At 63.8% G+C, this 27,658-nt stretch overlaps 4 protein-coding genes across 15 annotated transcripts in view; 1 reads left to right on the top strand and 3 right to left on the bottom strand.

The window, feature by feature from the left end:
* Nucleotides 1–1,537: 1,537 nt before the first annotated feature.
* On the bottom strand, nucleotides 1,538–3,462 carry TMEM141 (transmembrane protein 141). 5 transcript variants are annotated; one of them, XM_074890886.1, is made up of 5 exons: nucleotides 3,245–3,462; nucleotides 3,077–3,143; nucleotides 2,901–2,984; nucleotides 2,488–2,592; nucleotides 1,538–1,825 (listed from the first exon to the last, which is right to left on the bottom strand). In XM_074890886.1, the coding sequence occupies exons 1-5, from the start codon at nucleotides 3,371–3,373 to the stop codon at nucleotides 1,746–1,748; spliced, it is 465 nt and encodes a 154-aa protein (XP_074746987.1). In that variant the 5' UTR covers nucleotides 3,374–3,462; the 3' UTR covers nucleotides 1,538–1,745. The 5 variants fall into 5 exon arrangements, with proteins under 5 accessions (XP_074746987.1, XP_074746986.1, XP_074746985.1 ...); XM_074890885.1 differs by having other exon boundaries at nucleotides 2,488–2,598; nucleotides 3,245–3,453; XM_074890884.1 differs by having other exon boundaries at nucleotides 2,467–2,592; nucleotides 3,245–3,379.
* Nucleotides 3,372–5,724, top strand: PAXX (PAXX non-homologous end joining factor). The gene is made up of 5 exons (XM_074891650.1): nucleotides 3,372–3,464; nucleotides 3,556–3,611; nucleotides 3,685–3,983; nucleotides 4,487–5,150; nucleotides 5,278–5,724. The coding sequence occupies exons 1-4, from the start codon at nucleotides 3,372–3,374 to the stop codon at nucleotides 5,023–5,025; spliced, it is 987 nt and encodes a 328-aa protein (XP_074747751.1). The 3' UTR covers nucleotides 5,026–5,150; nucleotides 5,278–5,724.
* A 52-nt stretch (nucleotides 5,725–5,776) lies between these two features.
* CLIC3 (chloride intracellular channel 3) lies at nucleotides 5,777–9,847 on the bottom strand. Its single transcript, XM_074890882.1, has 6 exons — nucleotides 9,423–9,847; nucleotides 8,534–8,643; nucleotides 8,040–8,165; nucleotides 7,795–7,901; nucleotides 7,283–7,458; nucleotides 5,777–6,917 (listed from the first exon to the last, which is right to left on the bottom strand). The coding sequence occupies exons 1-6, from the start codon at nucleotides 9,804–9,806 to the stop codon at nucleotides 6,756–6,758; spliced, it is 1,065 nt and encodes a 354-aa protein (XP_074746983.1). The 5' UTR covers nucleotides 9,807–9,847; the 3' UTR covers nucleotides 5,777–6,755.
* A 75-nt stretch (nucleotides 9,848–9,922) lies between these two features.
* Nucleotides 9,923–27,658, bottom strand: part of ABCA2 (ATP binding cassette subfamily A member 2) — a 36,802-nt gene continuing 19,066 nt past the window's right edge. For 2 of the 8 annotated variants that reach the window (XM_074890880.1, XM_074890877.1), the window contains exons 19-49: nucleotides 27,387–27,591; nucleotides 26,670–26,834; nucleotides 26,175–26,355; nucleotides 25,669–25,881; nucleotides 25,156–25,352; nucleotides 24,889–25,071; nucleotides 23,658–23,842; nucleotides 23,437–23,557; nucleotides 22,879–23,169; nucleotides 21,562–21,780; nucleotides 21,297–21,399; nucleotides 20,579–20,907; nucleotides 19,779–19,992; nucleotides 19,497–19,602; nucleotides 19,062–19,173; nucleotides 18,613–18,673; nucleotides 18,191–18,365; nucleotides 17,991–18,106; nucleotides 17,587–17,734; nucleotides 17,226–17,349; nucleotides 16,265–16,397; nucleotides 15,972–16,089; nucleotides 15,649–15,827; nucleotides 15,195–15,336; nucleotides 14,725–14,859; nucleotides 14,387–14,490; nucleotides 14,015–14,107; nucleotides 13,623–13,725; nucleotides 13,343–13,480; nucleotides 12,897–13,103; nucleotides 9,923–12,631 (exon numbers count right to left, since the gene is read on the bottom strand). In XM_074890880.1, the coding sequence (XP_074746981.1) occupies nucleotides 12,596–12,631; nucleotides 12,897–13,103; nucleotides 13,343–13,480; nucleotides 13,623–13,725; nucleotides 14,015–14,107; nucleotides 14,387–14,490; nucleotides 14,725–14,859; nucleotides 15,195–15,336; nucleotides 15,649–15,827; nucleotides 15,972–16,089; nucleotides 16,265–16,397; nucleotides 17,226–17,349; nucleotides 17,587–17,734; nucleotides 17,991–18,106; nucleotides 18,191–18,365; nucleotides 18,613–18,673; nucleotides 19,062–19,173; nucleotides 19,497–19,602; nucleotides 19,779–19,992; nucleotides 20,579–20,907; nucleotides 21,297–21,399; nucleotides 21,562–21,780; nucleotides 22,879–23,169; nucleotides 23,437–23,557; nucleotides 23,658–23,842; nucleotides 24,889–25,071; nucleotides 25,156–25,352; nucleotides 25,669–25,881; nucleotides 26,175–26,355; nucleotides 26,670–26,834; nucleotides 27,387–27,591 (4,836 nt within the window). In that variant the 3' untranslated portion in view covers nucleotides 9,923–12,595. Of the gene's footprint in view, nucleotides 12,632–12,896; nucleotides 13,104–13,342; nucleotides 13,481–13,622; nucleotides 13,726–14,014; nucleotides 14,108–14,386; nucleotides 14,491–14,724; nucleotides 14,860–15,194; nucleotides 15,337–15,648; nucleotides 15,828–15,971; nucleotides 16,090–16,264; nucleotides 16,398–17,225; nucleotides 17,350–17,586; nucleotides 17,735–17,990; nucleotides 18,107–18,190; nucleotides 18,366–18,612; nucleotides 18,674–19,061; nucleotides 19,174–19,496; nucleotides 19,603–19,778; nucleotides 19,993–20,578; nucleotides 20,911–21,296; nucleotides 21,400–21,561; nucleotides 21,781–22,878; nucleotides 23,170–23,436; nucleotides 23,558–23,657; nucleotides 23,843–24,888; nucleotides 25,072–25,155; nucleotides 25,353–25,668; nucleotides 25,882–26,174; nucleotides 26,359–26,669; nucleotides 26,835–27,386; nucleotides 27,592–27,658 lie in introns of all 8 variants that reach the window. The other 6 variants (XM_074890878.1, XM_074890875.1, XM_074890876.1 and 3 more) reach the window with 4 other exon arrangements.

Genomic DNA, 27,658 nt, shown 5'->3' on the forward strand with positions numbered 1-27,658 from the left:
CTGCGTGAAGGTCTCAATCCCCTCAGCCCGCCCAGTGCTGAGTCACCAGCACAGCTCTGCCAATCTGGAAAGTCCCCCAAGACGGACCAAGATGGGCTTGAAACCTCACTGCAGACTCAGGCCCACCTGGAGATGGAAGTCTCAACCAGTCGTGGTTGTGAAGTTGAGGTCTCACAAGCACCAGAGGTCCAGTCAGCCCAAAGGCGTGAGCGGGCAGTGCTCAAGCTGACCCTGTCCCACGCGGTCACAGCTGCGCTCACGGCCACAGCCTTCACACGAGGACAAGTTGGGAGCCTCTGCCCCAGGGTCTGGTACCAGGCAGGGCAGGGGAGCAGCCCGCAGACTTGGCCATTCGTTCATGCAGTCGCTGGCAGCTCAGAGGCCCCGCGGCATGTGTCCAGCCACCGGCCGCTGCATGGGGCCTGTCCCGATTCCTCCAGCCCATCTGGAAAGAGCCTCTGGCCCCGCCGCGCTCCTCTGCGCACCCCAGGACAGGAGCAGCTTTAGCCAGCTGCGGTTTCTCGCTGCCATCCTCGCTCTCGCAGGCAGCACAAGCTCTGCTCCATGGGTTTGCTCACTTACCGACACCTTCCCCTGCTCCAGCCGAGCTCCCGGTGCACCATGCTTGGCTTAACCTGCCCGTTCCCCGCAGCCACGCTGCTTTTAGCTGTTCCACTGCCTGCTCCCCATTCTCTCTGCGCAGGGCAAACACGTTCAGATGATGTTCTGAGCCCCCAAACCCAGCTTCCTCCCTGGGCCCCCCGCCCCCCATCTGCTCAGCACAGGGACTCCCTCCCGTGGCGAGGCTCAGGGACTGTCTCTGCTCCGAAACAGGAAACATTTCTGGTCTCTCAAGCTGAAACGCTGCTGCTCTGCTCCAAGAAACCAGTTAGCTTCCAGAATCCAGGCTGGGTTTCCCCTTCTAAGAAATTCAGCTGCAGCTGAATCAGAGCTGGACAGCCACCAAGCACAGCCAGTTTGCCCTAACCATGACTTGGGGTTTGCTATTAGGAAGGAATGAAGTGAAAGAGGCTCCCTAATCTTCCCCCGTGCCCCTCTGGGTGTGCGGGATTCATGACAACACCATTCCTTTGCTGGCTGGTTACAGATCTGCATGGAGAGTCTGGGACTGGCCAGGTGACATGTCCCAAGAGCACAGTGGCACAGAGGGGCTCTGGGCACACGTGCACCCCCTCTGCAGGGGCAGAGGACACCCCCAGAGGCCATGCAGCTGCAGGGCTCAGCGCAGCCCCACGCAGGCAGGCGAGAAAAGCCTTGCTGCTATGGGGGCAGGGACACTGTGACTGCCTGGGGTCAAGAAACAGTACAACAGCTCTGCCCTCTCACAGCTTAGCCCAGGCCCATCCCTGCCCGCAGTGATTTCATGGCCCTGCGCTGTTGGATTGCCAATGCCACGGTCTCAGAAGAACCAGAGCTCCAACATTTACTGCAGAGTTTGCCTCAGGGTGACATCTACCACCCGCACCCCAGCTGTTCCTGTCCCACCGCCAGCCTTCAATTTGCCCACACCGAGCGCTTTTGGCTCCCGACTTTTATTGTACCCTCCCATGTGCAATGTTCAGAGGCCACCCCAGGGGAGGCAGCAATCCCCACCGTGCCTCCACCGTGCTCGCACTGCAGGATCGATTCATTCGAGCTCCTGGGCAGGGCCACCAGTCTCACAGGCAGGCTGGGCAGGCAGGAGGGGTGAAGCAGGTCATGGGCATGGTGCAGTGCTCTGCCAGCTACTCCACAACATCCCCGTACTTGTTTCTCCTCACTGGCGGTGCCACGTTCTCTCTGTCCTCTGGGCTGGGCAGATTTTCTGCAACAGAAAGAACAAGCTCCCTGGACCCCTGACTATCCCGGCATGTTTGCCAGGGGCAGGGCAGAGAGCCACAGAGCCCTCGTGAAGCATTTAAAGCCTCTTCAGTTAGGCCCAGCTTTAGGAGCTTATGATACCAGTGGGAGAAAGCAGCCAGCAGCCATAGGAACCACCCCCCTCCAGCTCTGCTTACCACATGGAGCAACAGGTTGGTAGGGGTTTACTGCCTCCCTCCATCCCCTACCCTCTTCTTCCTCTTCCAGCAAACAAGCCCTTCACGGTGGCTCTTGTGAATGCACAAAGCAGGCAGGGCAGCAGGCAGAGGCAAGCACTCCCACCCCCCGCTGCTAGCCCTGCCCAGGTATCTGCAGTGCAGGTAGTGGGTCCGGAGCATGGGGAGACACGGGAGCCAGAAAACCAGGCGGGATGCTCTGGCCACCCGAGCGCTGCTCCCATCCATCCCAGGCGCCTGCTCCCGTCCCTCAGCTGCAGGGTGGCTGCGCAGCAGTTATAGGGGGATTTTGGCAATGACACAAACAGTCACCAGCTTGATTATGAGGCAGGAACAGCAAATTGTTGCAGCAGGGAAGAACCAGGCATGACAAGCCCAGGGAAAGCAGCAGGGAGAGATGTGAAGGTACCTGTGGGCTGAGCCACCCTACCAGCCGTGGTGAGCTCCTGCGGGGACTGGCCTGTCTCCAGATAAAGCCAGAAGTCGGAGCATTTCTGTGTCTCAGCTCTGGTTACCACGTAGCTGGCAACAGACCCTGCGGCTTAAGAGACCAAGATGCTCCCAAGAGCGCCGGCAGCGAAGGCTGGGAACGCACCCGCCAGCCGAGGAGCTGCTGCCTGCGAGCGGGCCCCGAGCCCCCAGGGCCAGGGGTGCGGCAGAGCCGGGGGGGCGAGTCCCGCAGGCAGCGGACAAAGAGCCCTTGTGCTGCGGCACGGCCCGGTCCTGCCGCCGCCCCGCTCCCGGCGGCAGGGCCGGGGTACAGGCAGGGCCGGGAAGGGGCACGGCTGGGGCACGGGCCGGGCAGGGCCAGGGTACGGGCAGGGGCACGGGCAGGGCGCTCACCCGCGGCCAGCAGCAGGCTCCACTGCGGGCGGTGCGGCAGCTTCCTGAGCAACAGCTTCTGCGCGGCGAAGGCGGCCCCGCTGCCTGCCCACACCGGGGGCCGGACACCGTTACCGGCCACGGCCCCGCCGGGCCGCCCCCCGCGCTGCCCACAGCCCCCCCCGGCCGGGCCGTACCTGCCAGGAAGGTGCCGATGCCCTTCAGGAAGGCGTGGGACTGGCAGGCCGCGTACTGCTGCAGCGCCTGCGGGGACACCCTCAGCGCGGGGCGCCGGACCCCCGCTGCCCGCACCGGCCCCCTCGGCCCCGGTCCCCCCGCTACCCCCACCCCGGCACGGGGCGTACCGGGTGCTTGGCGGCCACGCTGTCCTCCACCCGCCGCAGCCCCAGGGTGACCATGGCGGGGCGGAAGGGCCCCAGTGCCGGGGAGGGCCCCGCGGGCCGCGCCCCCGCCCCTTCCGGCGCTGCCGCCATGGCGGAGCCGGCCGGGCCCTTCCACCTGCTGCGGGCCGGGCCGGGCCGGTACCTCTGCTACTGCCTGCCCGGCCCCGGCCCCGGCGGCACCGTCTAGTGAGTGCGGGAGGGGGCCGGGAGCGGGGCCGGAGCGGGGCCGGGCGGCTCCAGCCCCGCCTGAGCCGCTGCCCCCCGCAGTGTGACCGACGCGCTGGAGGTCTGGGCCGCGGAGCTCGGCGCCCGCCCGCCGCTCGGCTGCGTATGTGCCGGGGGGGGGGCGGCGGGGCCGGGGCCGGGAGGGGCCGTTTCGGGACTCGCTCTCTCCTCCGCAGCGCTGCCAGCCCGAGGAGCACGGCTCGAAGCTCAGGTGGGTGCCGCGGCCGCGGGGACCCGGCCCCTGGGCCGAGGGTCGCGCTGAGCCGGCCCCTCCCGCGCAGGGAGGCCCTGGGGCGGGGGGCTGCGGCGCTGAGCCTGGCGGGGGCTCCGGCCACGCTGCAGCTGCGGGAGGAGGCGGCCCGGTGCTCGGCGCTGGATCTCGTCAAGCTGCCCGGCGGCGAGGCGAGGAGCCAGCTCCAGGGGCTGGTGTTCGGCATGGCGAGGCGCATCGAGAGCCTGGAGGAGCGCTTGGAAGGTCCGTGGGGGGGTCTGGGGGACGGCAAAGGCAGGAGGAGGGTGGGCAGCCCCCCGCCACCTTTGCCGTGTCACGCCCCCCAGCCCAGAAGTGCCCCGGGTGACCCAGCTCGGGCGGCTTCTCCTGGCTGAGCCGGGGGGGCTGGCTGGGAGGGCTGGCAGCAGGACTGCTGCCTTCTCTGGCCGGTTTGGGCTGGCCAGGGTCTGCGCTGCCCGCCTGGGACTGAAGAGATCCTGCACGAGAGCAGAGGATGCAGCGCTGTGTCTCTGTGCACAAACACAACCTTGTCCCTGTGCCAGCACCGCACCATTGCCTCTGTGTGGGGGAGATGCCTTATTTTAGGGGTCTAGGAAGATCCTGGGGCAGCAGCAGCCTGGGTGGGAGTACTGGGAGGAACGTGGCTCAGTTTGGCTGTGGAGGGGAGGGAGGTTGCTGGGAAGGCTGGGGGGCTGCATGCCGTGTTGGGGTGCCACAAGCTGTGGCTCTGGTTCCTGTCTTGGCAGCGGCAGAGACACTGGCATCTTCCTGCAGCCCTGAGAAGAACACTGCCCGGAGCCAGCAGCTCTTCCTGCCAGGTAGGCAATTGCCAGGGGACACCTCTCCTGGTCTCGCTGCTTGTTTGCCTTCTCTTCCCCAGGAACCTGCTGGTCCTGTGTCCACGTGCTCGTCAGGACACCCTGAGTCCCCTCGACTGTGTGGCTGCTGTCAGCTGCCCCGCTGTTCTGGTGCCTTCCTGGTACAGAAGGGGCCAGGGCTCAGCGCGGTGGCTCTCGGGGTGTCTGGGGTGCACTGTGCTCAGGTCGGATGCCAGGCATGGCCAGGCAGGTTACTCACTAGCCTCCAGGAGGTCAGGCTTCGCTGTTCTTCCAGGCTGGGGGCCATGGCAGGTCCATGGCTCCCTGCTGTGCTGGGAGAGGAGACCAGGCTTGGCCCTTCCTCACCTGCCACGGATGGTGGGCCTGCTGGGCTGGGCTGCTGGAGGCTCACCCTGGGCATGGAGGGGCTTGCAGGGCTGCCAGAGCAACTAGCTGACCTTTTGTAATCCCCATCCTGCCTGTCCCTGGCTGAGGCAGACCCCAGCCCCAGGAAGAACAGGAGTGCTGGCTCGGTTTTGCCAGCCAAGAGGAAGATCCCGGGAGAGTCTCTTATTAACCCTGGCTTCAAAAGGTCAGTGCTGCTCCCAGGCCCAGTGCTGGGGCTGGGCTGTGTGGAGACCCAGTGGACTCTGCTCGGTAGCTACATGGGAGCAGGCTGTGGGGCTTTGGGCTCTGATGCTTCCTCCATCTCCTTCTAGCAAGAAGGCACCATCTGGAGTGGATTTTGAAGACTCCTGACCTGTGCTGTCCCATCCCCTGATGCCCAGAGCCTCATCAACCGCGAGTGTGGCTAGTGGAGGTTTTGCTGCACCCTGGGCGTGCCAAGCCCCTTGCGCCTGGAGAGGTGGACGAGGCAAGCGTGACCCAGAGGGCTGGAGCCTGGCAGGCCTGCGCAGGCAGCAGATCCTCAGCTGGTGTGGCAGGGCCATTGTGGGGACAGATGGGGCAGGGGTAACAGGAGTGGTGGCTTTTCTCCCTGCAGCTCTTCCCTGCTGGCAGGGGCCACCTCTCTACCTCACTTGCCTTGAATTGGTGGGGTTTTTAAAGAGCTTTTATATCACCATGTAAGGAAAAGATTGCCTGTGCTTAACTTATTGCCAGTAAAGGTGGTTTTAGCCAACCGGTCTCTAGGAACCGGGACAGTGTGGGTGTGTTGATCCATTCTGCCTTTCCCTTGCTCAGGAACCCTGTGGCCAATTTCAGCTAAACATGGAGGGTCAGGGGCTCAGAGGAGTTCACTTTCCTGCCAGCTTTGTGCCAGTGGGCTGATGGGTGAGTGGTTAGAGCCTCCCCAGCCCCATGGAGAGCTGGGAGAATGGGCCCAGCCCTTGCTAGGCACTGGGAGGGGACTGGGGGATCCAATGCGAAGTCCTGCAAGGAAGGAGAGCTGCTGGGGCTGGTCACTCCAGACGCACGCTTGTCTCACTTGCAAAGCCTTTATTGATTTCCAGGAGCTCTGATACATGGCTTGGACTTGCCCCGTTTCACCCCCATCCCTCTCCCAGATCTGCTCCAGAGAGCTTCCTAGTTGCTGTTGGAGGACAGTGCTCTCCCCTCACCCAGGATGATGGGGCTGGCCATGTCCACCCCCCGTGCCATCCCGCCGGCTCCATTCCCAGGCCTCTGCCATGGCTGTGCCAGTTCTCCTCACCCCGTGCAGTTCCTCGGGGCATCCTGCGGTGCACACTGGCCTGGCACAGCCCTGCCTTGGCTTGCTCTGCTGGTGGGTGGCACAGAGTGTCTCCGAGGGAGGCTGCAGGGATGGGCGCTGCCCTCTCTGCCCCACAGCCCTCTGCTCTGGGCAGCTTTTCCTCCCCAGCTCCTGCCCTTGCCCTCGGCATTGCCCAGCTTTGATACAGATGGTGCCTGTGGCTGTGGCCCCCTTGCACCCATTCTGATGCTTGAGGGACCACAGCGCAGGTCACGGGGGTCCTGACCAGGCAGAGTGGGTGGCACAAGAGGTGAGAATGCGTTTGCAGGCTCGGGGTGGTGCAGATTGCTGCCGACACCGTGGCAGGGGTGCCAGCTGGGGGAATTTGGGTGCCAGGGGCACAGCTGATGCTCTCTGCCCTCCCACGTGTGTGCAGGCAGGACTGTGGTGGTCATGGCAGGACCAGGGTGGGCACTAGCCTGTTGCCCAACCCTGGTCCTGTGCCCACCTGGGCGCATGCCCGGCTCACTGTGGCAACCGGACCACGGAGCGATAGGCTTGCACGATTTCCTCGCTGTTGGGGCAGGTGTATTTGAACTCCTTGGTTTCGCTGGCGCTATTGAGGTAGCGCCACACAGCCTGCAGGTCCTTGGGGATCCCAAAGTGGCGGTAATGCTGGCACACGACCTGCGAGCAGAAATGGGGTGAGCCCTTGCCCAGCATCGTGTGCCTGTGGTGTGCCAGGGAGGGCCCCGCAGCCGGGGAGTGGTATTCATGGGCAGGAGCCAGCCAGGAAGGGTGGCGGGGGGCTAGGGGACATCCTGGACACTGCATGGGACAAGGGGATGCCAAGGGGAGTGAGATCTGTGGGAAGGCACCATGCTGGGCAGGGGTCATGGGGAGGGGGGTGCCGGGGGGCACCCAGGTGATAAAGGGTTGAGAAAAGAGCTGGGGATTGCTGCAAGCACCCAGCAGGAGGTGAGAGCATGGGGCCGATGGCATCCAGAAGCCGGGCCAAGGGGGGGCGCATGACACCGAGTGCTTGCGCTCACCTGAACGATGTTGAGCTTGGGCAGCAGGTTGCAGTCGGCTAACGTGAGCTGGTCCCCGTCGAGGAAGCGGCGCTGGGAGGCCCGGAGGTGGGGGTCACGGGCCAGCTCGTACTCCAGGGGGGCACTCAGGTACTCGTCCAGCTTCAGCAAGGCCCGCAGCAGGTTCCGCTGCAGCGCTGTGGGGAGGGCGGCAGCGCCGCTGCGTCAGGGCACAGGCCCGCTGCAGGCACCGTGCCCCGCGGGTCTGCCGTGGCCTCCTGCCAGCCCATCCCTGTGCCCAGACAGTGCCTGCCTGCAATCTTCCTGCCTTGTCCAGGCAGGCACCCACCCCTGCCCTCCCAAAAGAGCCCTGGCATGGCCATGCTGACTGCGTGGAGAGGGGCAGTGCCTGGAGAGACCCGGCTGTGGCCTGGGGCAGGGGAGGGCTGGAAAGGCTCAGGGTGACCTGACCAGGCATCAGGCTGGTGGCACCTGAGAGGTTGCATGGGATCTCCCCCCGCCCAGCTCCTCACCCTCGTCCTGGGCAGGTGCTGGGTTCTTGATGAAGGTGGAGAACTTGTGGAAGATGTCATTCCCGGCCAGGCTCGACTCCCTGTACTGTGGGACCAGGCTGGGGAACCTGCAGGGACGTGGGCACAGGTGAAGAAGGAGGCAGGGGCTGGCAGGCTTATGTGCTGCTTGCCTGTCCCCCCTCTCTCAGCCCGTCCTGCTCCTCTTTTGTCCCTTGCCCCATCTTGGGGCAGCGCCAGACACTGACATGGGGGGGCCCAGGTGATCCTCCAGGAAGTCCTCGATGGTGACAGTATCGGTCTTGGGCTCGCCGTTGTAGAGCAAAACGGGCAGCTGGGCACCTGGTGCAAAGTCCTTCAGCACGTCCAGTGCCCTGCGGGAGATGGGAACGGATGCTGATGCCTCGCAGTGCCCAGGGCTCTGCAGGGCACCTCACTTGCATGTGTGTGTGTGCGCACATGCGTGTCCTGGGCAAAGGGACGAGGTGGTGCCCCTAGACTGCCCCTGCTTCAGTGTGTGCCCACGGCAGCTCCACCAACGTCCCTCAGGCAGCAGTGGGCAGCTGTGGGAGGGTACAACAGACTCCACACATCCCACAGTACCCACCCTTCGCTCCTCTTCCCAAGGTGTTGGGGACCTACCACCCCCCCATCAGTGTGCCAGGGCAAGGCTGTCCCACCCTGCCCATGGCCCTGACCCCACGGTGGCAATGGCCACGGCGAGTGAGGGGACGTGACTCACCTCTTCACATCCACGGTGGTGAGGGTGAAGGGCACCCCTTTGAGCAGCAGCACCATGAAGAGCCGCTGGCAGAAGGGGCAGTGGCCCACGCTCTCCCCGTCCTCGCTTGCCTGTGGGCAGAGAGGGAGAGCTCAGCTGCCCCTTTGCCCCGGCTTGGCTGTGGCGGGGGCAGCGCTGGCCAGGCCCCGCCCCCAGTACATGCAGGGTGAGGGTGGCAGGGCTCATGCCACCCCCCTGCCCGGCCAAGCTCAGGCTGGCCGCAGGCCGGGGAGCAGCACTGGCAGCCCGTGGCACCCGCTAGCCCAGGCAGGGTGCCAGCCCCTGGCCCCCACCTGCTCCTGGGGCCGCCACGCCCCACCCCAGAGCAGCCTGCGTGGCATGGCGGGTGCTGGCCCTGGCAACCCTGGGGGACCCGGGGCCCCCAGGCTGCTCCAGCCCTGCAAGGCCGAGGGGGCAGCGGCTTGGGGGCAGCTGTGGGTCAGGACAGCCCAGCTGTGCTGGAGGAGGGCGATGGCCATGCTGGTGGCCCCGTCACCCCCAGGCGTGATCCCAGGCGGGCCCTGTCCTGCCCTGCGCAGCCGGACAGACTGCCCGGGCCGGGCGCTGGCTGGGAAGGGCCCCGCTGGTGCAGGCAGGTGCTGTGGTGGCCAGGCTGCTGGGCAGGGGGCCGTGCTCTGGGGGGGGCACTGCAGCCCAGCAGCCCCCGGGCACGGGCAGCAGCTGTGCCCTGGAGACGAGCCCTGAGCTGCCCGCTGCCTGCCCAGGGCCCCGTGGCTGGGCACTGCGGTGGGCAGGGATGGCTGGGCCACCCCAGCCCAGCGATGCCAGGGGTGCCAGCCAGAGGTGCCCACCGGCCGGGGGGACCCCAGGCCCCCGTGACCCCCCTCACCTTGACGAAGAGCTGGATTTGGGGTTTCTCGGCCATGCTGGGTGGTGGCTGCCGGCTGAGTGGTGGCTGTGGCGCGAGCACCCGTGCTGGAGCCGCGGCCCCTCCCAGCCCACATTCCTCCCCGGGGTGCACCCGCTCCCACCCACGCCTGGCCCCACGGTGAAGCCGGGGACGCCCTGCCGTGGGGCCCCGGCCACCGCTGCTGCTGCCAGCCCCAGGCCAGCAAGGGCAGCTCACAGCATCACCAGCTGCAGCAGCTCCTGCCTGGGCCCCCTGCCTGCGCTGCCCGTGCCCTGTGGAGCTTTGCACCCCCAGCCAGCCCCACCGCCCGTCCTGGAAGATGCCCAGCGCTGGGCATGGCCTTGTGTTGTGCCCTTTGCCCATGGCAGGCTCCTGTACCCCCACCCCAGGGCACTGGGAACCCCCTGCTCAGCCCGGTCCCTCCCCAGGCACCCAGCCCTGGCACTCCTGCCCACCAGCAACCACACAGCCATGCTGGCTCCAGTTATTATTTTTTATTTAAAACGATCATTATTTCACATTTCATCTTTTTTTTGTTTCTTTTGCTTGCAATGTACAGGCTCCTCCAAGGCGTTCCCACCCCTCGGGGTGCCCCGTGCCTGGGGCCGTGCATGGCACCGGCGCTGTGCCCATGGCTGGTGGCCAAGGACGTGCAGAGGGAGGGTGAGGCGGGAAGCGGGGCCAAACTCAATGAAGCGAAATAGTGTTAAGGCAGCGGCCACCCCTGCCCTGGGGCGATGCCCTCCTGCTCCCACCCCGCTGCCCCCCTCGGGGTGCCCCCAGGCGGGGTTTGTGCCTGGACAGGCCCAGGGCACCCAGACTGTGTGGGCACGCTGTGCTGGGGACACAAAAGCATCTCCATCGACCATCAAAAGCCACAGGGCATGGGGACAGCGGCATGGCAGCGGGTAGAGGCAACTCTGTGGATGGGCGGGCTGGTGGCGGGGGGGTCTGTGCCCAGGGGGCCAGCGCCATCCCGGAGCCCTGAGCAACAGGGCAGCAGGGCAAGGACAGAGCACAGAGCAGGCACCATGCCCGCCCTGGGCTGCCACCACTGAAGTCACAGCTGGGGACCCAAAGATGACACTATCCCCTCTCTCCCTGGTGGCAAAGGGCTAATAACCCCAGGCTGGCTTGTCCCTCACAGCGCCCACCCGGGAAGGCAGAGCGTGCCCAGCAAGGGAGCACCCGCGCTGCCCACCTGTGCCACCCACCCCACGCCAGGACCAGCCAGTTTTCGGTATGCCGTTAAAAAAAATATGGTCTGAAAAATCTGAAAATAGAGCTCATCTCCCCCAAATTTTTCCCCTATTGAAAATACTGTATATTGTATCACAATCTATAGCAGGTGGCATACAGGACTGGCAAGACTGGGGGGGCATGGGGACAGCAGGAGGGTCAGCTGCCACCTGGGTCTGTCCCCGCTCCTGTGCCCTCGAGTGGGGCCGGGGTGGCCCCATGGGGTGTGCTGCCCCGTGGCAGCGAGCTGGGGTGGCTGGTGCTGCCTGCTGGCTGCGGGCAGGAGCCAGGCGGGGCCTCCAGCCAAGCCCATGCCAGGGAGGCAGAAAGGGCAGTGGGGACATACACGGGTAGCCCAGCCTTGGGTGCTCCCCGGGAAGGAGGGGGCAGTATGCACGGCCACCCCAGGGCGCTGCGAAAGCCTGGGGCACCCATGGGGTGGCTGGTCAGGGTCAGTGTCACAGGCCCTGCCATCACCCCATCCCTGGGCACGGCCATGGGGCGCTGGAGAGCTGTGGGGTGCTGCTGGGCTACGGGTGCCGGGCACGGCCCCCGTGGGTGACAAGGCAGCAGGACCCTCTGCAGAAAGGAGGGGCACTGCTGGCCAAGGGGTGCCCGCTGCTGGCCCTGTTGATGCTGCCAGCCCTAGGTGACAGTGCCAGCCCCAGTGACAGTGCCAGCCCCACGCCACAGTCCACCCTCTCCTCCCCACCACCCCAGGCACCACTGCCAGGTTGCGCCAGCACCCAGCCAGGCCGTCTTGTCCCTGTACCTCAAGGCCACCCCACTCCCAGCTTCAAAAACCATCCTGGGGTGTAGCAACCCCTCTCCCAGTACCACCAGTGACCCAACAATAAGAAACCAGTGCAGGTGGCTCCTGTACAGGGCCAGACACTGACTGAACAATGAGTGCCAGGGCAAGGGGGACAAGGAAAGGGACACAGCAGAAAGGTGGCAGAGCTGCAGCAATGCCCTGTGGTGGGGGAAGCGGCCGGTGAGGACAGGCAGGAGGGTGAGGGGCTCTGGGAGGAGAGACGTGGTTGGGGGCAGAGGGGAGAAACAGCTGGTGCCAGCGTGTGAAATACCCTGTGAAATATCCCTCTGCCCCACCACGTGCCCCTCTGCAGGGGCGCTGCTGCCCGGCCCCGGGGACGGTGCCGAGTGCCCCGCGCAGGCATGGCAAGGCCAGGCAGGGCCACGGCGTCGGCAGCCTGTGGCTGGCAGCAGTGCGGGTGGGCAGCAGGCAGCAGCGGGGCCAAGGCCCCCGTCTCAGGCAGGCTGGAGGTCGCTGGAGGTCGCTGGTGACATCCCGTCAGTGACAGAAATGAACTGTGGGTGAAGCACCAGAGCTCTTGCCCCTGCGGCGCTGGAGCCCGAGCTCCACACAGTGCCAAGGGCAAGCGCCAAGCCAGGGGCGATGGAAACAAGGCGAAAGCAGCCGTCCTTCCTCCTGCCCTGCCAGGGCCAGGCCTGGGGCGTGCCAGTGCTGGCGGTGCGGGGGGAGGGTGTCCCTCAGCCAAGGGTCCCCAGGGTGGGTGCAACGTGGATGTCCAACCAAAGGCATCGCTCACAAGCCTCGTCTCTGCCACCAGGCGCGTGGGGCTGGCAGTGCTGGCACCAAGCCGTGTCCTTCTCTGCTCAGTCTCCGTCCGTGGCACGCGCTGCCTGGGCGAGCCGGCCAAGGACGGTGGCCCCTGGCACCATGCAGTGACACTGCCGCAGAGCTGAAGGGGACAAAGGCCACCCAGAGGGCAGTGGCTCGCAAGGTCCGTCCAGGCCGGCACAGTACTTGCCGTGTCCTCCCTGGCATGTGCCACCGGCCACGGCAGCTCCGTTTGACGGGGCGAAGGGAGGGGAGAGGCCAAAAGGGTTCAGTGGCTTCACAGCCAGGGGACGTGGCTGCTGCCGGGGCCTCAGCACAGCGTGTCCGTGTTGAACGAGAGCTGAGCCTGTGGGCAGAGACAGGCAGGGCTCAGGGGCTGGGCTGAGCAGGGGCTGCCCGCGCTGCCCAGCACCCCCCGTGCTGCTGGGGCCAGGATCTGGCCCGGTGGGGGGAGCAGCCGCCCCTCCCAGAGAGCTCTCTCTGGTCCATCCCTGGCCCCACCGTGTTCCCTTCCCTCAATGAGACCCGACACCGCAGCACCCAGCCCCAGTGTCCCGCGGCAGGAACACAGCTGGGACCAGGGACACCTAGATCTGGGGACAACCTCTCACCCTCTCCTCCTCGAAGCTGATGAGGCCTTCGTCATCGGTCTCCAGGTCCTCCTGCTCCTCTACCACAAGGGCCCGCAGCTCTGTGGGGGCGGCCCGGGGGCGCAGCAGGCTCAGCACACGCTCCAGGGGCGACTGCAGGGCACAGCTGGGGCTTGTCTCCTGCTGCTCCAGGTTGTCGCTTTGCTTCTTGGCAAAATTCACAAACACCTGGGGGGGCAAAAGGGGCAGGAGGCTGCGAGGGACCCCTGCGAGCACCTCCACACCCTGGCTGCCCCTCGCCTGCCATCTGCGCCACTGGAGACAGGCCCTAGCACATCTGTGGGGCTGTGGCTGCCACCATGCACCCCACCATGGCTGCCCCATGGCACTTTGACACAGCCACCCCTCGGCACAGCCACCCTCCCTGGGGACAAGCATCCAGCTGCCCACACCGTCCCCACACTCACATTGTCCAGCGTGGTCTGGCTGACGGAGTAGTCCTCAATGCCCAGCACGTCCACCACCTGCTCCATCTTGCTGAAGACCTGCGCCAGCGAGATCTGGTCCGACTTAAGCTGGTACTGGGCCTTGGTGTGGTGCCGCTCCTGCAGGGGACACGGAGGTGACACCCGTGACTCCCAGATGCCCTCCCATCACCCCACAGCAGGTCCCACAGGTCTCCCTTGGGGGACAAAGGCTGCTTGCACCCCAAGGTGGGGGCTGGCACCGCCACTGCAGGGAGCTCACCTTGAGGACAGCCTCAGGGAAGTTGCGGTTGAAGAACCTCACCACCTCCTTGACGTTGAGGCTGGACTTTGTGCGCACTGTGATCATGTAGCCATCGCCAAACCTGCACAGGGACAAGGGACCCCATGAGGACCTGCCCCCGCCCTACAGCTCTGCAGGGAAGGACCGACCTCACGGGAGGGGAGTACGCTCCGTGGCAGCCGCTGCACCCACCAGAACAGTGCCAGGACAGCCGAGTGAGCCCACCCCCTCCCTGCCCACCCTCCGAAGCATCACCCCCATGAAGGGCTGACACCTTGCTGCAAGTGCCACGCTGTCACCCTGCCGTGGGGGCCTGGCCCCCTCCTGCCCCACAGCACACGCAGGGTGCTGGACCCCCGCCGGGCTCTTACCGGTTCTTCAGGTGCTGGATGCTGCCGAGACACTTGAGGCGCCCGTTCACCATGATGGCCAGGCGGGTGCAGAGCGCCTCGCACTCCTCCATGCTGGGGAGACAGGGCAGGTTCAGCAGGGTGGCGTGGGGGGACAGCGCTGGGGGCCGGGGCCGGGGCAGGCGGAGAGCTGAGCTCCCCACGCCATCACCCGGGTGCTGCGGCCCCACCACCAGCGATGGGAGAAGGTGACAGAGGGAGCCCTGGGTTCCCTCTGCTCCCCGTGCCCCTGCCGAATGCCATCCCCCCGGGACCAAAGAGCCCCCGCCCGCCCGCGCAGCACCCCAGGTGCTAGGAGGCACCGCGGGTGCAGCCAGAAGTCCCCCCCCGGACCTGTGGGACGTAAGCACCACGGAGCGACCCGTTTTGATGACATCTAGGATGAGGTTCCAGAGGAAGCGCCGTGCCTTGGGGTCCATCCCTGTAGTGGGCTCATCCTGCGGGACAGACAGCGCCCTCAGACACGCCAGCCCCCGGGGGGACCCTGCCACCCCCTCCCTGTCCTAAGCCCAGCTCAGAACACCATCCCACACCCCAGGAGACTTGTGGCAGAGCTGGGGACAGGCAAGTCCCACCCAGGGTCATTTCTCCACCCCAGCCCAGCGCCAGCCCCAGGGACACAGGGGGTGGGAGGAGGACCCAGAGGCAGGGTGCTGGAGCCCAAGACGCACCAGGAAGATGAAGGCCGGGTATCCGATCAGTGCGATGGCTGTGGACAGCTTTCTCTTGTTGCCTCCGCTATAGGTGCTGGCGGGCTTGTCGGCATACTTGGTCAGCTCCAGCTTCTTCAGTGCCCACTTGACCACCTGCAAGGTGCGGAGGGCTGCTGACACCTGCCCAGGCCCTGGTGCTGGCAGAGCTGGCAGCGAGCAGTGGGCAAGTGGACCAGCTGCCAAGAGGACCACAAGCACTGTGCCAGCCAGAGGAGCCCCATGGCAGCCCCTGGCATGGCTGTGAGCGTCGGTAGGGGCCTGTGAGCCCGTGTGCCCAGCCCTGGCACCCACGTGGGCATTCCACTGGGGTGGCACTGCCGTCAGGGTGGCACCACTGGCTCAGATCCCCACTGGTGCCTGGGGAGATGCCATTCCCATGTCACAGGGCCAGCCCATGCGCGCTAGCAATCGCCCACCCAGAGCCCTACCCTCTCCTCGTCCTTCCAGGGGATGCCACGCAGGCGGGTGTAGAGCTCCAGGTGCTCCTGGGCTGTCAGCTCGTCGAAGAGCGCATCGAACTGGGGGCAGTAGCCCAAGCTCTGCTGGACCTGCAGGAGCTCCTTCAGGATGCTGTAGGAGAGGATGAAGGGCCATGGGGAGAAGAAATTGCTTTTCTGGAGCACCCCATTGTTCACCCCCCTTTCACGTGCCTTCACTGGAGCATCTTCTACCTGGTAACCCACAACAGGCAGCCTTGGCCAAAAGCTGCTGTCACTTGCCACCCCCCAGATGACAGTCAGCCCACAGTCCACAGGGCTGTAGAGTCTCGCGGAGCCACATGGGCAGATTCACTCTGCTTCATGCTGGGAGGCCCCCAAGCAGACCCCATCGCATTCCCAGGACAGCAGGCAGTCATCTCCCACCCAGCCCGTGCCCCCCAACCTGTGCCCATTAACAAAGGCCTCTCCGCCCGTGGTGCTCTCGTCCCCCGTCAGCATCTTGAAGGTGGTCGTCTTGCCCGCGCCGTTGACACCCAGCAGCCCGAAGCACTCCCCAGGCCGCACACCCACGCACAGCCGGTCCACGGCCAGGATGCGCCCGATCTTACGGGACTTGTACACCTGGTGGGGCAGGGGATGGGGGCTCAGCCTGCTGGGAGGCACCTGGGCCCCCAGCCCCGATCCACATCCTTCAGATGGGACGGCTCCGAGGTGTCTCCTTCCAGCCCCGGCGCGTCCCCCACCGCCGCCACCCCGCTGCTGCACCTTGGTGAGGTTCTCGATCTTCAGCATGTCGTTGTCAGCGTCGCCACGCAGGACACGGTGCCGCTCGTTGGCCACATCGATGTCGTCCTCGATGGGTTTGGTGGAGACGGGCAGCCGCCTGCCGGAGGGCGCACAGGCAGAGTGGGCTTGCAGGCATGGGAGCCGCCTGCCTGCATCCCTGCCGGGGACGGGCAGCTCCCCAGCGCGCACCCACTGCAGGGGCAGCCTTGAGCTAAGGGGTCCCGATGGCAAAGCCCCACCTAGCCTAAGCCCCGCTCTCCAGCTGCACTCACTGGGGCTTCCGGAAGAAGTTGTACTGGCACATGATGGTGATGAAGAAGCCAACAAAGCCTTCAATTGTCATGGCAACGAGGCCCCGCGTCACGATGTCCCATTCGAAGGGCGATTTCATTTTATCAAACTGCCCTGAGTGGTGGGAAGAGGAGAGAGCAGCTGAAGACACCTTCCTGTGGGGACAACCTGCTCATACATCTTGAGCTGGCCTGTGGCAACGACGCTGTCCTGCTCCTGTGTGCCCTCCCCTGTCGCAGCTGCCTGTGCTGGTCGGTGCTGCTGGCACCAGGGCTGGTCACAAGGCTTCCCATTCACAGCACGCGTGCTGCTGAAATCATCCTGCAACTTTTCAACCTCGGTAGGATGCATCAACCCAACTGAGAGTGGGTATTGGATGGATTTGTCAGATCCTGCCCCAAAATTGCCCCTCACGATGCCAGCAACACCTGGGTTACATACAGAAGCTGCTTGAGAAGCAGAGAGCAGCAAGAGGGTTTTGAGGCCAAGCTGAAGCTGTGAGTAGCAAAACGCTCCATTTGTCTGGGCAGCGCAGCCCTGCAAGAGACCACGTCGGGAAGGAAAGAGCCCTTGCAGTCTCCATCCCTCCTACCACAGCTCGGCCTCACCACGGCCACCACAGCCCCATCACGGCCCCGCCACAGGCAGTGTGCAACACCAGCAGCAAGGCACAACTCTGCCAGGGCTCACAGCCTCCTCTCCCCGTGGGGCTGCTGTTTGGGATGGCCCAAGGAACCATTTTCAGCATCACTGGCACTACACCAGAGCTGACCCTCAACTGTGTCTCTTCCTGCACCCCAGTCTAGTTCACAGCCCCTGGCTTTTTGCTCCAGCTTACTCTGGGCCTCAGGAAGCCCCACAGGGCAGGTGGAGGGGATGTGCCAGCCCTGTGGGATGTCCACATGCCCTGGAGCAAGGGAGGAACGGAATGAGCAGCCATACCAATCTTGGCATAGTATTCGTTGATGTATTCGTTGTAGGCCATCTCCATCAAGCCATGGCCCAGGTTGTAGTTAGGGAATACAAGGAAGCAGCTCTTCAGGTAGCTGTTCACCACCTTCAGATCCTGTGGGGACAGGCAGAGAGGACACGACCCTCAGGAACACCCCTGAGGACTGTGAGCACGTGGTATGATCAGGAGCCCCAGCAAGATACAGCCCGGTCAGCTCTCACAGCTGACTCTGCTGGGAGCAGGAGTCTGGAGCAGAGACCTCCTGAGGTCTCTCCCAGCCTGAGCTGTCCCCTGACCTGATGGCAGCTTCTCCCTTCCTGGCAGCCCCAGGCAGAGCTGTGTCTCTTGTACCTTGTCATGCTCAAAGAGCTGCAGTAGGAACGTGGCGACGGTGGCTGTGATGCCGATGAAGAGGTTGATGACGATGAGGAAGACGTAGGCAGAACTGGGCACCTCGAACCAGAAGGAGGCAGGGTACATGATGGGAGTGATGGACCAGCTGGGAAGGCGAGTGGCAGGACACACATCAGCGTGGCAGGAGAGGGACTGGGCAGCACCAAGCATCGAGCCTTGGGATTGCCCATCTCCCAGCCTCGTCCTCCCCGGGCTCTCCCTCCCCAGCCCTTGCAGGCCACCAGCTACGGGAGCTGCAGAACCTCAGCCAGATGGGCAGCCCCACGCCCAGGTCCTGCCCGCGTAGCCACAGTGCAGATGGGGCACCGGAGGGACCCACCAGCGCACCCTGACCAACGTACCCGTAGAGCAGGAAGAGGGAGAGGACGGCGGGGAAGTTGGTGGGAGAGGTGTACGCCGGGAGGTCGAACACGAACAGGATGATGATGCAGCATGTGGCCGGCACCAGGTAGTTCAGCTTGAGAAAACAGAAACTTCTGTGACTGTCCACTCACAGGCCGGCCCTGGGGGCTCGCTGGGTGGGGCCAAGCGCCCTGCTCACCATGTCCCACACATAGTTGGCCAACCAGTAGATGACGGGGTCGCAGCCACTCACGAACTGCAGGTGTTTGGCCTTGGTGGCCTTTTCGGCCACCAGGAACACCACGAAGCTGGCTGGCACGAAGGACATGGCCACAATGATGAAGATGGCAATCACTACGTCCGTGCCTTGCAGGCTGAATGGGGAGCAAGGAGGAGAGCAGCTGCCCTCAGCTGCCTGGGGCAGGGTCACCTGTCCTGGCGTGGGACAGTCATTGTGCATGGGGCAGGGCACGGCACAGGGACCCCCATGTCACCACCACCCGCTCCCCCTGACGCAGCCTGCAGGGCAGAAGCCCCAGCGCTCCCCTGCAAACTGCGGAGGGGAGCTCCCTCCCCCCCACAGGACAGCCACCCTCCCTCAAGCCCGCTCCCCAGACCTACAGGTAATCCAGGGACAGGCTGGCGCTCGTCTTGTTCATGGGGTGGTTGGTGACTGTGATGCCTGCAGGAAGGCCCAAGAAGGAACATGGAAGCATGAAACTGTCTCAGGACAGAAAATCTTGCCCCCAGCCTGCCTGGTCTTGGGTCTGAGCGAGAGGACGGGTTGCCTCCCTGCAGCTCAGCAGGAGTTGAGCTGCCTGAAGCAGCCGAGCACCTCAAGGCCGTGCCCTCCCGCACCAGCTGGCAAAGAGCATCCTCGGACACATTGCAAGTCCAGGTGCCAGTTGGCAGCACCTCAGGAGGTTCTGCCCCAGTGCAGACCCTGCCTGTGTGACCCCCTTGCCTCAAATGGGCACTAGTCTGCTTGGTCAAGGGGGGACACTGCACTTTAGAGCCTGGTTGGACCATGCCCTGTAGCTTCTGCCCTTAAATGTCTCCAAGGCCCTCACCATAGGCAGCAGGGTTGCCTTTGCTCTTGGGCAAGTTGGCTCGCAGGATGGCATTGTTGAGAGCGTTGAGGTAGGTGGGCATGCTGTGATAGCCCTTGTTGTTGTAGAAGACCTGGAGAAGCAGAGAAGAGGGGTGGGAGGTGGCAAGAGAGCTGGGCCCATGGCAGAGGTACTGGAAGGGCGGGATGGGATGGGACAGGACAGCCCCAGGGCAGGCTCACGGCTGTGGGGAGAGCAGCCCGCTGCTGAGCACGCCGGGCAGGAGCTGCAAAGCGAGTCCCCCTGACCCCTCGGTGGAGAGCGCTGCCGCAGAACCGTGGGCGAGGGGGACCTGCTGTGCAGGCACTGCTGTCTGCCCCTTCTCCTCCCCACCCAGGCCACGGCTGCCGCTGCCCACCCATCTCCCAGCTCCCGCGGGGCGCAGCGTGGTCCCACCTGGGCTGTTCTCCGGACAGCGATCTTGCGCACCGTGGCAGGAGCCCTGGCCCCGAAGGAGGCCGGGATGGATTTCTGGACGTTGCCGAAGGTGAGTGCCCCATACCTGCGGGACAAAGCACCGCCGAAAAGCTGTGACCACTGTCGCCCACCTCCAGGAGCAGGGTCCTGCTCGAACATGATCCTGGCTCCCATCAGCACCCCAGGCAGGTGTCCCCAAGTCCCTGGTCCCCCGCCCCTGCTAAACAGCACAGAGCAGACCCTCCCAGTCTTCCCTCTTGCCTGTGCAGCCGGAAGCGGTCCGAGGTGTAGAGCAGATACTCGGAGACGTTGCGCCCTGTGATGTCTGCCAGGATGTCCCCTGTCACCACCTTCATCTGTGGGGGGTGACCCCCTACACCGCTGGGGCAGGAGAAGCCAGTCCCCTGCATGGAGCACGTGCACTTGATGGGCTCGTGGACAATGCGGGGCAGGGCAGGGGCCGAGGTCACGGTCTCTGAGGAGCAGAGAGGGCAGCTCACAGCCAGGCTCCTGCCTGCCCCGGCTGCCTGGGACAATGTGGGGGTGGCGGGGTGCTCAGCTGAGGGGTCCCAGCTGGGCAGGGAGGGAGCACTCTGTCCCACTGGTGTCAGCTCCCGCTGGACCAGAGCTGGTCTGTGAGAGGGCTTTTGTGTCCTGGTGACAGAGAGGGACCAAGAGATGGACATGGGGAAAAACTCTGGGGGACAGAAACAGTTCACAGTTCAGAGAGAGGGCATGAAGTGTGGCTGGAGAAGACAATGACTGGGGACCGAGCAGCCAGCCCAGCAAGGGTGACGCACAACTGGCTACAGGGCTCTCAATGGTGTCACTGTCCCAGGGAACTCCACTGGCACTGCTGGGGCAGAACAGGGAGCGGTGCTCCAGGGCCAGCACCGGCCCTGAGCCAGAAGTTCAGCCCAGCAATGCTCTGCTGTGGCCAGGCCAAACTGACAGGCATTTCCAGGGGTCCCTAGAGCTGCTCCTGGGGGGAGATAGATCATCTCCCTGCTGGAGATGAACCCCCGGCCCAGACAGAGTCAGGCACCAAGAACAGTTGATACCTTTGACGGCGGAGGAGAAGGTTGTGGAGTTCCAGGCACGGAGCAGGTCCTCATCCACAGAGACAGGGTAGTCGGAGGGGGCTGGGGATGGTGGCGGTGGCACAAAGTTGGAGAGTGGCAGGCCCTGAGTGAAGGAGTCGATGCACATGGCGTCGAAGTACTTGGCCGCCAGCATCTTGGACTCGTTGCTGTCAAGGTTGAGGGTCTGCATGGGCTGGTCCAGTGTGTTGTTGAAGGCCGTCTTGAGCACACAGGTGGCCCCCACGCCGGAGGGCAGGTGGAAGGTGTTCACCAGCTGCTGGGGGCTGGCGTCAGGAGACAGCCTGATGCTGCTGGGAGAGGAGCAGGTGAGGAGGACCAAGCAGTGGGAGACACGGGTCTCATCACCTTGGCCATCTTCTGCTGGGACCTCCCCGAGGCCCTGGCACATACCATGACTGAACAGGCACAGGCACTACAGCAGCACACACAGCCCAGGCCTGGCATGAGCCAAGCTGCCCATCACAGCCAGCACCAGGGCTGGCACATCTCCCAGAGACACCCTGAGGACGATGAAGGCTGCCTTCTGCAAGGCCATGTGGCACTGGCCAGGCTCTGCTCCAAGCCCGAGCCAGCCCCAGCACCTGCCCCGCTGCGGGCTGCCCTCCCTGCTGCCCCCATCACAGTCCCAGGGATGGGGATGGGGACGGGATGCTGGTCACCAGCGAGTGGCTCTCACCGGTACTCGTGCCGCTCCTCGTTGGCGTAAGGAATGAAGTTGCCCTTGGGCTGGGTGTAGTTGTGGTACTGCGATGGCGAGAGGATGAGGGGCGGCAGGTCACCTGCAGGGACAAGGACAGCAACCTGCTGGCATCCACAGCACCACCACACACAGGCAGACGAGCTGAGCACCCCCAAGCGTTGTGCTCACCACAGCCAGTGTCCCCAGCAGCCACACTGGGGCAGGCAGAAGGGGCCACCAGCAGCCCCCAGCATGCAGGTACCTATTTCGGGCACGGAGAGTGCCACCGTCATGGCCACGCAGACGAAGAAGGCGGGCAGGAGGATCTGTGAGAAGAGGGCCTTGGTGTTGCGCTTGGCGCAGTGGAAGCGTTTGACGATCAGCCCGTGGAACTGGCGCAGCTTCAGCCACGAGCCCTCCAGCTTGAAGCTCCCCTGCCCAGCCAGGTCATGGTCCTCTGCCTCCACCTCCGCGTCTTGCTCTGGGAGGAGAGAAGGATGTCAGCCCCCCGGCACGGCCACTCCTGTGCCCGCCTTGGTCCCCAGGGAGCTGAGCCGGGCACCAAGCTGGGCACAGCCACCCCAAGGGACAGGGTGGCACCCAACCCTGATGGCCACCGAGCCACAGCAGCACCACAGCGTGAAGCAAGGCAGCTGGCCGGCAGGTTCCTCTTGGCCCAAAATGGGAAACTTAGACAACAGTTTTAAAAAAAACACCTAAATTGGCACTTTTTGGCAGAACCCCTCCATTTTCCCGTCAGCTCTCCCAGTTGGCAAGAGGTCAGCAGTCAGGAACAGGGGACAGGATGTGGGTGTGGGGACACGGCGAGGCAGCGGGCTGGGGCTCAGGGAGCTCTGCCGTGGCACTGTCGCGGCTCTGCCTCCCGTAACCCAAATCACAACGCTCAGAGCAGCCCCGGCCAGAGAGGCTGAATTAATCATGGCAAGAGCTGCTGGGATAACCCAGAAAAGGATTTGTGAATAAAACAGCAGCCTCAGGGCACTGCCTGCATCCTCTGTCCTCCAGCAAACCCAGCAGCCAGGCAGGGAGAGCCACTAGCCCGGGTCAGGGTACGGGGGGCAAAGCCACCAGCTGGAAGATGACTCCGTGCCCCAGGGCCAAGAGGAGACAACCCAACCGGGCGCCGGTGTGAGGAGCGAGCACGTTAGTGGGGCGAGTCTGCAAGGTGGCACTCACGGGATCCCAGGGAGGCGAAGGGCAGAGCCAACGCCGGCTGCGCCCGCACCCGCTGCCTCCATGTCACAGCACAGGACCCCTCCACACACATGCTACCAAATTTGGGGGACCAAACTGGTGGAAGCACCCGTTCCCAGCCCTCCCACCCAGGCTGTGGTTCTCTGGGTGCAGTGTTGGCATCATCAGCCCCCCGGGGGGTCTCACCCCAGCAGGTACAGCCCCCCCATCCCCAGCACACCTACACGCCCTGGCCAGGGCCAGCTCTGCCCTGCCCAGGCGCAGGGACAGGTGCTGGTGCTGCCACTGCCCTGGCCACCCTCCCGTGTCCCAGCCAAGTGCCTGCCCCAGCCCCTGCCACCGGCCAGGCACCGGCAGCACGAACCTTGCAGACTGATGTTATCGGGGTCCTGCCGGTTATCAAACAGGGGCGCGTAATCCCCAAAGAATTCGGAATAAGCCCCACCTTCGTCACCCCGCACAGAGCCCACCGAGGAGGCCGAGTGCAGGGACGCCTGTGACTGTGCCAGCTTGGAGCAGGTCACCAGGTTGCTGAGCTCCACCTCGGGCTTCTCCGGCACAGTCGCTTCGGCCAGAGGGTCCCCATTGGCCTCCGGCTTTGGGCCCAGCTCGGGGGCAGGTGGCCGCAGGTTGTCCTTCTTGGACTCTTTCATGTCTGGAAGGAGAAGGGGTGTTGCCACTGGCCATGCCACCCCTCACCATGGTGTGGCATGGAGTGGGGACGGATCTGCTCTGCAAACCCAGAGTGGAGCAGAGGCCGTCTGCCCTTGGCTGGGGTGGGCTCTGCTGGCGACCACTCCCCGCCCTGGGAGAGGAGACGCCTGTGGCCATGCACAAGGTGAGAAGAGCCCCCAAGCCCATGCAGAGACACACAGCCCCTTGCCAGCCCCAGCAGCACCGTGTGCCCCCGCACTGCCCGTACCTGCGTCGCTGTTCTCCAGAGATTGGTCTTCCTCAGACACCTTCAGGAAGACCTCCTCCAGCGTGGTGTCCATCAGCCCGAAGCTGGTGAGGTCCAGCTCCTCCAGGCTCTGCTCCAAGTGCTGCGGGGGCAAAGTGCCATGTGAGGAGGGCAGGAGGTGCCTGCAGTGCTGCAGCCCCTGCAACTGCCCGCCTGCCCACACCACCAGCCCCCGCGAGTACCTGGAAGAGCCTCTCGAAGCAGCCCTTCTTGACGGCCTCGCTGGGCAGGATGTAGGAGAGCTCAGTGTTGGTGTCTGAGATGAGGAGGCAGGAGGCCACGTATTTCTTGATGAACTGGGAGACACGAGGCTCCGAGCAGGGGCTGACGGAGGAGTGGGCCGGGGGGCTATGTGGCTGGCCTGGCTCTGTGGCAGAGGGGCAGCACCGGTCGGCCACTTGGCACCCAGCCTCCCACCAGGACCCACCACGTCCACCCTACACCCCAGCGCCGCAGGGGCTCCTCCAGCCTCCATCACGGGGTGTTGGCAGCCTCCCGGCTACCCTGCCTGGCCTGGTGTCCTGGTTTCAGCTGGGATAGAGTTAATTTCCTTCCTAGCAGCTGGTACAGTGCTGTGTTTTGGATTCAGTGTGAGCATAATGTCGATAACACACTGATGATTTAGCTGTTGCTAAGAATGCTTATCTTAAGGATTTTTCAGTTTCCCATGCTGTGTCAGCGAGCTGGTGTACAAGAAGCTGGGAGGGAGCACGGCCGGGAGAGCTGACCTGAACTAGCCAAAGGGTTATTCCATGCCACAGGACATCATGCTCAGTACAGAAACTGGGGGGAGCTCGCCAGGAGGAGCAGATCGGCCAGTGTGTGGTGAGCAAGTGCACTGTGCATCACCTGTCTTCTCTTGGGTTTTATTTCTCTCTCTTTTTGTTACATTCCTTTTTCATCATCATCATAATCATTATTTTATTATTGTTGTTTTGTTGTTATTATTATTATTATATTTTACTTTATTTTAGTTATTAAACTGTTCTTATCTCCAATGCACAAGTAAAAGTAAAACCACGTTTTACTTTTTTTTTCAATTTTCCTCCCCATCCCACTGGGAGAGGGGAGCAGTGAGCGAGCGAGTGGCTGCATGGTGCTTAGCTGCTGGCTGGGGTTAACGCACCACACCTGGGGACAGTGCTCTGCACCGCAGCCCATGCTGGACGTCTCGGTGGGCAGCCCACGGGCTGCACAGAACCAGTGCCTGGAGACAAGTGCTGCCACACAGGGTCTAACTTGGCATCGCTTGATTTCTCCTGTCTGGGTCCCACCTCCTGCAGCCCTGCCCCATCCCCCTCTGCCCTCCACATTGCCTAAGGAGTTTGGGTTTGACCACTCGTTCCTTTTCTGGGCTGAAGAAGGACTCATCCCACCTACTCCTCTAAACACACGTCCCGCTGCCCCCCAGACCTGCGCCGTTCCTGGTGTCCGACTGCTTCTTCACTACTGTCAGCTTGTAGCCATCACCATAGGTGCTCTTGAGGAAGAGCGGGGAGCCACAGCACTTGAGTTTGCCATGGGAGATAATGGCAATGCGGTCACCCAGCAGGTCGGCCTCATCCATGTGATGCGTGGAGAGCAGGATGGTTCTCCCTGATGGCGGCACAGAGCCTCAGCGGAGGGATCGGGGCTGCTGCAGCCAGGGGAGCAATGCTGGGCTCTGCCCACCTCTCTCACCTGGCTTGTACTTGAGGATGAGGTCCCAGATGGCCCTGCGCGCGTACGGGTCCACACCAGCTGTGGGCTCATCCAAGATCACAGCCCGCGACCCACCCACGAAGGCAATGGCCACCGACAGCTTCCTCTTCATGCCCCCCGAGAGAGTCTGCACCAGGGAGTGGCGTTTGTTGGAGAGCTCCAGGTCCTCAATCATCCTGGGGACAGGGGAGAAGCACCAGGGATGCCAGGGGTGGCTGTACTGGCACCCAGTGCCTGCGGGGAGCACATGATGCCTCTTCCCCGCGTGGTACCTACAGCCCTCGGCTGCTGGGAGAGCCCAACTGCAGCCAGACTACAGAAGCATCTTCTGCTACCTTCCACAGCCTGATACTCCAAGTTTTGGAAAACCTGGTGGAGTTGCTCCAGGGGACACCTCTGCTACCAGATCACCCACCATGGCTCAACCAGCAGGAAGGGGACCCACTCAGGTAAAAGGCACAGATGGGGCAAAAGGAGCAGGAGAGTGCCTACTTGTCCATCTCCTTGCGGATCTCCTCCTCTGCCATGCTCTTGAGCTGCGAGTAGAACCAGAGGTGCTCCTCCACCGTCAGCCTATCGAAGAGCACATTGTGCTGGGGACACATGCCCAGGTTCTTCCGGATCTCGTCCATCTCCGTCCGGATATCGTGGCCGTAGATGGTAGCAGAGCCCGAGGTTGGAGGGAACAAGCCGGTGAGGATGGACCTGGATGGACAGAGAAAGGCAACAGTGTGAGGGACCTCGTATTCCTCCATCTGGTCCCAATCCCAACCACCACCTTCAAGAACATCTGCTGGGCGCTGAGCAGAGCAATGCCAGTGCAGGGCCATGCACCTGCTGCCTGTCCCCCTTTTGTGCCACCTCCACATCCACACTGCTGCCCTCTGGGCGTGGCACCAGCTGCCACACAGCCCTGCAAGGGCATCAGCCAGCACCTTCCCCACCCACTGCAGCTGGTCAAAAGGACATGGCCCATGTCCACCCTGACAGGCACTCACATGGTGGTGGTTTTCCCCGCGCCGTTGTGCCCCAGGAAGGACACCACCTGGTTCTCGTAGAGGTTGAGGCTCAGCTTGTTCAGTGCCAGCTTCTTGTCTGTCTTGTAGACCTTGGTGAGCTTGTCAATGCAGACAACCAAGGGAAGGTGGGTTGGCTCCTCCTCGATGCCCCGTGTCTCCTCTGCTGTGAGAGCAGGGTGGTGAGGAGCCACGGGGTGGCAGGGAGGCCAAGCTTGGAGCGGGACTCCCCAGGGGATGCACCTCCTTGTCTCCATCCCATAATGGCTGTGCTGGCTCATGGCCCCTTCCCCTCTGCTTCTCACCAGCTTCCTCCCTCCCACACCACAGGCAGCAGCTGCCAGACAGGCAGCAGAGCCTGGCCCAGGACCTTGCCCTGACAAGGGCACAGGGGACACACGGGGGTCCATGCAGGACCCTGCAGCAGAGCCAGGGGCCACCTGGGCACCACCTCCCACCACCCCTGTCTGCCCTCACCCAGCCTCCGGCTCTCCATGGCACAGGCCTGATCCTCCTCCATGATGCTGAGGCGAGTGGTGCGGGACCAGGGCCAGGTCCACTCCCAGGTTTCCACTCGCCCATTGCCCAGCCAGTAGGACTTCTGGAAAGGGAAGTACCAGGGCCGCGGCAAGCCGAACATGCCTGAAAGCACAACCCCGACGGAGTCATGGCCAGCCCTGCACCCATGGCTGCACAGAAGCTGGCCAAGTGCCGGGGCAGAGCTCAGCTGGGTGCAGCCGTGGACATGGGCTTGGAGGTCTCCCCAGCTCAGGGACATCACTGCAGGGGGGGCTGCAAGCACCAGGGCCAGCTGGGCTCAGGGCAACGCTGCTGGGCTCTGTAAGGAAGCAAAGTCCTTTGGGCTCTGGGTTGGGGCTGGCTCATGCTTCAGGTTTACAAGAAAAGCAAAGGAAGCGGGTGAGACCCCCCCCCAAGCAGGCGATAAAGGGTAACAGTGCCCCAGGCATGGACACCTTGCTTTGCTACAGGTGGCCAGTGAACTGAGACACACGCCTGAAGATCTCCAAGGAACCTGCTGGTGTCACCACTGGGGCAGGGCATGTGGGCAGGTGTCCCCAACAGGACACACACAGGGGACCCTGAAGGCACGCTGCGCTGAACCCCACCACGTCAGGTGGTCCCCAGTGAGGAGGCTCCCATAAGATGAGAGGTGCCCTCACGCCCCAAACGTACCCGGGTGCACAGCCTCAATGTACCACGTGAGCACCCCGTACACCACGGCATCCACGATCAGCATCATCATGGACAGCAGGAGGTTGAAGTCATCTCCTTCTACGGGTGACTGGCTGAAGGTGTGCCACTGGATGCCCACGCCAGCTACCTCATACAGTGCAAAGTACTTGGAACCCAGCCCAAAGGCCGTGGTGGACATGAGAGACTGTGGAGAGGTGGAGGGAAGAGAAAAGGACATCAGCAGGAACCACAGGCCTGCTCCAGAGGAACAG

Source organism: Strix uralensis, chromosome 21 (genome assembly GCF_047716275.1).
Source record: "Strix uralensis isolate ZFMK-TIS-50842 chromosome 21, bStrUra1, whole genome shotgun sequence".
Classification (NCBI taxonomy): Eukaryota; Metazoa; Chordata; class Aves; order Strigiformes; family Strigidae; genus Strix; species Strix uralensis.

Excerpts from the sequence above, each read along its gene's own strand:
- PAXX (XM_074891650.1), top strand. The coding sequence starts at position 3,372 with ATGGCGGAGCCGGCCGGGCCCTTCCACCTGCTGCGGGCCGGGCCGGGC. Across the intron at positions 3,612-3,684 it reads CCCGCCCGCCGCTCGGCTGC|CGCTGCCAGCCCGAGGAGCA; the intron begins GTATGTGCCGGG and ends TCTCCTCCGCAG. Across the intron at positions 3,984-4,486 it reads CCTGGAGGAGCGCTTGGAAG|CGGCAGAGACACTGGCATCT; the intron begins GTCCGTGGGGGG and ends CTGTCTTGGCAG.
- TMEM141 (XM_074890884.1), bottom strand. The coding sequence starts at position 3,373 with ATGGCGGCAGCGCCGGAAGGGGCGGGGGCGCGGCCCGCGGGGCCCTCC. Across the intron at positions 3,144-3,244 it reads GCGTGGCCGCCAAGCACCCG|GCGCTGCAGCAGTACGCGGC; the intron begins GTACGCCCCGTG and ends GTGTCCCCGCAG. Across the intron at positions 1,826-2,466 it reads TAGGGTGGCTCAGCCCACAG|AAAATCTGCCCAGCCCAGAG; the intron begins GTACCTTCACAT and ends TTTCTGTTGCAG.
- CLIC3 (XM_074890882.1), bottom strand. The coding sequence starts at position 9,806 with ATGGGCAAAGGGCACAACACAAGGCCATGCCCAGCGCTGGGCATCTTC. Across the intron at positions 7,902-8,039 it reads GATCACCTGGGCCCCCCCAT|GTTCCCCAGCCTGGTCCCAC; the intron begins GTCAGTGTCTGG and ends ACGTCCCTGCAG. Across the intron at positions 6,918-7,282 it reads CCAAGCTCAACATCGTTCAG|GTCGTGTGCCAGCATTACCG; the intron begins GTGAGCGCAAGC and ends TTCTGCTCGCAG.